The 6,103-nt window shown below is 44.1% G+C and overlaps 1 protein-coding gene across 1 annotated transcript; it reads left to right on the top strand.

Moving 5' to 3' along the window:
* The first annotated feature begins 1,714 nt into the window (after nucleotides 1–1,714).
* LOC133124917 (homeobox protein MSX-2-like) lies at nucleotides 1,715–5,782 on the top strand. Its single transcript, XM_061236485.1, has 2 exons — nucleotides 1,715–2,161; nucleotides 4,592–5,782. The coding sequence occupies exons 1-2, from the start codon at nucleotides 1,837–1,839 to the stop codon at nucleotides 5,005–5,007; spliced, it is 741 nt and encodes a 246-aa protein (XP_061092469.1). The 5' UTR covers nucleotides 1,715–1,836; the 3' UTR covers nucleotides 5,008–5,782.
* The last annotated feature ends 321 nt before the right edge of the window (nucleotides 5,783–6,103 follow it).

The following is a 6,103-nucleotide window of genomic DNA, read 5'->3' as shown; positions in this document are numbered from 1 at the left end:
GTAATTACAATGACTGAGGTGTGTCCAAACACACCGATGTACCCAGGAGCTGTCTTGTCTACCAATGTTTTTTGGCCTGTGCTAATTGTTTCCAGTTTTCCAACAGGCATAAAAAGATCACGAAGACAAGGGGAAAGTATAGCACGTGTAGAGCTAGCCCAGCCAAGATTATAAAAGTCTTGAAGTAAATGGGAACTCAATATAAACTGGTTAGCTAGTTTCTGGATGTGATGCTCTGACTTATGGTAGAACCTATGCACTTGTAAATCGCTTTGGATTAAAAGCGTCTGCCAAATGACTAAAATGTAAATGTAGCTTCAAGAAGATTTGGACATGCGCAGATTTCTTCAGTCTGAGTGATTTTACCATGGGGCTCTTTCCACGAACTATGTCAGTATCTCGGCCTAATCTCTGCATCCTGGCCGCGCTGGGGCAGTCTGCGGAGAGGCCGGTTTGAGAGTGACAAGTCGCCGCAGGGTTGGGGCGTGACAGGCGGAGGTCTGCGGAGCTGCTGCAGTTTCTTCCCGGAGGAGGGCCGCTTTCATCTCCCCGCTACTGGCGCCTTCGATAGCCTCAGATCGTCTGAGAAATCAGCGCGTTTAATAACCGCGGAGACGCAGGGTAAAGCACACTCCAAGCTCCAACTGCGCACAACACCTCTCGGAAAATTAAATGAAGCGCACTGCTGTGTATTTGTCAGTGCTAGATGTTAAAAATATATGTTTCATAAATATCATTATTTCCATCCTAACCATCGTAGGCACCGAGCACTATTCGAATACGAATCTGTGGATAAAAGTAAAATGAGCTTAATGTATCCCGGTTCTGCCACTTTCATACAGACTTTTAAACTCACTTTTTATTAAGAGGCAACATGTTAGTCAGCAACGTAAAGTCACCCTTAACCCCGCAACATCCCGTACACCGTTTCAATAACCCTGAAAACAAAGTAGTAGTAATAGTAGCCTAGAACACGGGAGAATTTTCTTAAACGACAGATTATGCATTTGAATTGCACCCAGGGAGGCGATAAAGTATTACTGAGTACCGAGAAGTAAACCGCTTGTAGGGGGACCTCCTCAAACTACAAACAAAACTATAGATTAATAATTTAAAAAATAATAATGTTTCAAATAAAATCCAGGAATTTCCCCCAGAACAGCCGTAGGAAACGCTGTCATGTATAACTAACAAGTGTCGTATTATATTCGAGTTTCAAGTTTTTGGAACAGCCATTTATTGAAACTGATTATGGAAATATTTTTCTCTTTAAAGAAGTTCGAAATTTAAGAATGTATTTGCTTATTTCTAACAATGAATTGTTATATGCAGCACTCCGTCATTCAAGAAAAGACTTGAATTTTAAATTTCAGGTCTTTCATGTACAACGTATTATAGGGTACAGGGACAGCCTAAAATATAAGCATATTGGCAGGACATATGGAATCGTGTTTATCCCACACAGATCCCTCATTATTTTCAGAATAAAGGCGATTCATGGTTAATAGGAACTTCCTTCTCACGTAAATAGCCGTAAATTAATGTTCCTTGTTTTTGTACGAGATTGCAGCCCTGGACGTATCATAACAATATTCAGGTTTCCAAACCTTCTGAACCACACAACTGAAAGCCAATCAAACCTGTCAGTGTGTTGGACACACGTTTTGGAATTGCTGTGATTGGCTGAAAGTGTAACTACCTCCTTGAAGTTCTTCCTCGTTAGTTGAGAGTCAAATTGAAGTTTGTCCTACTCTTGGATCGCAGAGAGGAAAGCGCAACTTGACAAGGTTTATTCTGTGTGCTATACTTTATCCCTGAAGTAGGGTGTTAGCTGAAATGTCTTCTCCGCTGAGTTCTTCCGACGAGGACCTTCAATCACAACCAGTGACGAAGGAGCGGAAAATTCAAGTGTCGAGTCTACCATTCAGTGTGGAGGCGCTGATGTCGGACAGACGGACGCGCTGCGACTTCACTGGTAAACCGGAGGGAGCTTTGTTTGGCACACCCCGGACACACACGTGTTTATCCATCTCCAGAGATTCCTGCAATTCCGAAGAATTTCCACAGCACTTTGTCCCGACGTCGCCCGTTAAACCTGAGGCATCGGAGCAGGACGAGTCTGTACTCTGGGTAAACAGCCAAAGCTTCTCCCCAACAACACGTAAGTGCACAAGCTCTGCCGGAGCTTGGATAACATGGATAACAATGCGAATGTGTTTTTAAAAGACATCCATGTCACACACTTGAACAGTTTCTAAAATTATTTGAATGGTGCAGATGCCACTGCCATGACTAGTTTTTATTTACACTGATCCATTGGTTTGAAACACATAGGTTACTTGCAGATGGGAACATTTCTCATGTGTTTTTGATTCACATAAAATTTAATATAATTGTAGCATCTTCCATTAACTGGCTGATTTCACACAGTACATGTTCAGTAGATAGAGTATATTTTACTCTGATAATATTTCATCCTTTTTGGTCTCAAACTCAGTTAGAGTTGATAATCACATTTCTGCGTAGGCCTAGTGATGGAAGTGTGTCATTATTAATGCCACTTCTGTCTGTATTACTGTAAAGTCACATCTGAAGCTTTCAACCTGTGGCCTATTATTACAGCAAGATGCAGCAACAATGCATGGGATCAATAATATACAACAATGACCATATCAACTCAACAGCAAGTCTGAATCAGGTCATGTAATGATATTTACAGTAAAGATATGAATCTGCTGTAGTTTAACACCATTCTGAATCAGTAATATTTCAGTATTCTGTGGAGACTCATGAAATACCCTGGAACTCAGTTTTTATATTATCCTCACTGAACAACATTAAAACAGCGCTGAACAGGCAGTTTTATGCGTTTGCATTAGATGTCAAAGTGATGCAAAATGTGTATGCACTGCCAACAGTGTTTTCCATTCTAACAGTTGTATTAAAGATCCTGTTCGCCATGCAAACAGTTATATTGAAGGTCCTGTTAATCATGCTAACCATTATATTGAAGGTCCTGTTAATCATGCTAACCGTTATATTGATATGAGATTCTGCTCTCATCGCTGTCTGGGATGGGTGTCACAGGATCTGCACTGGCGTGGTTTTCCTCCTACCTCTCTGGTCGCTCCTACCAGGTGACTTGGAGGGGCTCAGTCTCCGACCCTCACCCCCTACAAACTGGAGTCCCGCAGGGCTCAGTTCTCGGTCCTTTCCTCTTCTCTCTATACATCATGTCTCTTGGTTCTGGTATCTCTTCTCATGGCTTTTCTTACCATTCTTACGCCGATGATACCCAACTCTTTCTTTCCTTCCCCCCCGATACCCAGGTCACCACACAGATCTCTGCCTGCTTGGCTGATATCTCTGCGTGGATAACTTCCCACCACCAGAAGCTTAACCCGGCCAAGACTGAGCTTCTCTACATCCCTGCTATGTCCTCTCCGACAATCGACCTCTCACTGACTGTTGAGGACTTTGTAGCTTCCTCCTCCCATACGGCAAATAATCTTGGGGTGACTCTTGATAACAGCCTCATCCTGGCTCCACAAGTATCCTCCACTGCCAGAACCTGCAGGTTCTTCCTTTACAATATACGCCGTATCCGTCATCTCCTGACGGAGAAAGCCACCCAGCTCCTAGTCCAGGTGCTCGTCATTTCCCGCCTGGATTACTGCAACTCCCTCCTAGCCGGTCTCCCAGCTTGTGCCATCAAGCCCCTCTAGCTGGTCCAGAATGCTGCAGCCTGCCTGATCACCAGTCAGCCCAGGTCGGCTCACCCCACTCCTCATTGGCCTCCACTGGCTTCCTATTGCCGCACACATCCGATTCAAGGCCCTCGTGTTGGCATTTCAGGCTGCTAAGGGGACTGCCCCACCTTACATACAATCCTTAATCACTCCCTACTACCAGCTAGACCACTCCGGTCTGCCAGCTCTGGTCACCTTATGGTTCCCTCACTACGAGCACCCGCCTGTTTTCCGCTCTGGTTCCTCAGTGGTGGAATGACTTGCCTACCACTGTCAGGACAGCAGAATCCCTCCCCCTATTTCGATGCAGACTAAAAACACACCTTTTCAAACTGTACCTTAGTCCTCCGTCCTGATTTCCCCCGCCCCCCTTTCTGATATCCCTATCCCTCTTGTCTAACCAAAAAAAAATTAAATAAATTTGAATTGAATTGAATTGCACTTACGATGACTGTATGTTTAGAACAGCACTTCATGTGCATTTTAGGAGTTATGGATGTGTTGCTTTAACTTGTGGAAGAACCTATGCACTTGTAAATCGCTTTGGATTAAAAGCGTCTACCAAAGGACTAAAATGTAAATGTAAATGTAAATATTGAAGGTGCCGTTAGCCATGCTAACAGTTATATTGAAGGTGCCGTTAGCCATGCTAACAGTTATATTGAAGGTGCCGTTAGCCATGCTAACAGTTATATTGAAGGTGCCGTTAGCCATGCTAACAGTTATATTGAAGGTGCCGTTAGCCATGCTAGCAGTTATATTGATGGTGCCATTAGCCATGCTAACTGTTATATTGAAGGTGCCATTAGCCATGCTAATGCCTGTAATGCCTGTGTCCCCAGGACAGCTCGCTCCCAGCTCCTGCTCCCTGCGGAAGCACAAGACCAACAGGAAGCCGCGGACGCCCTTCACCACCTCCCAGCTCCTGGCCCTGGAGCGAAAGTTCCGTCAGAAGCAGTACCTGTCCATTGCGGAGCGGGCCGAGTTCTCGGGGGCGCTCAGCCTGACCGAGACGCAGGTGAAGATCTGGTTCCAGAACCGCCGCGCCAAAGCCAAGAGGCTGCAGGAGGCAGAGCTGGAGAAGCTCAAGATGGCCGCCAGGCCGCTGCTGCCCCCGGGGTTCTCCATCCCGTTCCCCCTCCGCCCACCCGCCACCGCACTCTACAGACAGGCCTACTTTCACCGACCCATGGTGCCACTCACACCCACCGCCCTCTACGCCACGCCCATCAGCTACAGCATGTACCACCTGTCCTGAGTCCGTCAGCGGAGAACCTCACCTGGGGCCTGTGTGATAGAACTACAGAACATACCAGAGACCGGTAGAACACACCTGAGCCCATCCTACAGGTACAACACACCTGAGCCCATCCTACAGGTACAACACACCTGAGCCCATCCTACAGGTACAACACACCCCTCCTATAGAGTCTCTCGGAAAGTGCTTCAGCTGGGATCTAAGATGCCAAATTAAAATATGATATAATGGTGGCCCATTTTCATGTAATTATTTCCTTCTGCATTGTCTTTTGCACTTGTATTGTCTTTCATTGCAGTGCAATGTTTCCTCTGTAGTGTTTGTCTGTAACAGAACTGGGTCATAAAGCTCTGTCAGCAGTGCACTCTCGGGACTGGTGTAATTATATTTATAATGAAAATGCAATAATCTTTTAAATACTCAAAGCAGTAAGTGTTGCGATTCAATTAACCACTCAAGTTGTTTTTTTCCATTTATTTTGGATTAATTTCACCACGACAGATTTAATATAGTTGTTACAGAAATATGCATTTATAATGTGAAGTTTTTTGTATTTTGGTTACAGGTGGGATGCCAGTAAATTCTCCACTCAGCACTTATTCAATTTCCGGTCTAAAACTCAAAAAGATAACATTCCTTGGTTTTAAAATGTAATTGAAATTTGACTCGCATTAAATGTTGGAGATTTACTGGAATGATGAAAACGTATTCATAGCATGTGTAGAAAGACCTGTCTTATATGTAACATATCCATTATTGCCTGAAAGTGCCTTTGAAAGGACCAGTTCTGTAAAGTTTTATAAATATTGTCAAAGATAATCTTCATATATTTCTTATTAGATATTAAATTAAATTGTCTCTAACCAGATCACCATTTGGCTCATTTAAAGTTTTTCCCTTATGAATGTGAACCTGAGCACTTTTAGGGCTACACATTTTTCAAAATGTATTCATACAGCACCACTAAAGTACTTTCTACAAATGCAAGGCGGGCATAAGCATTTGCAAATCAATTGTATAGCACTTATCCAAAGTCAGACGCAGGGAGGCTGCCCCAGGGTTAATATGTGTGTGCCTCCCTGTGTCTGATGCCCTA

Source organism: Conger conger, chromosome 3 (assembly GCF_963514075.1).
Source record: "Conger conger chromosome 3, fConCon1.1, whole genome shotgun sequence".
Lineage (NCBI taxonomy): Eukaryota > Metazoa > Chordata > Actinopteri > Anguilliformes > Congridae > Conger > Conger conger.
The sequence above is the reverse complement of the archived record's forward strand: the minus strand, read 5'-3'. Positions and strand labels throughout refer to the sequence as shown.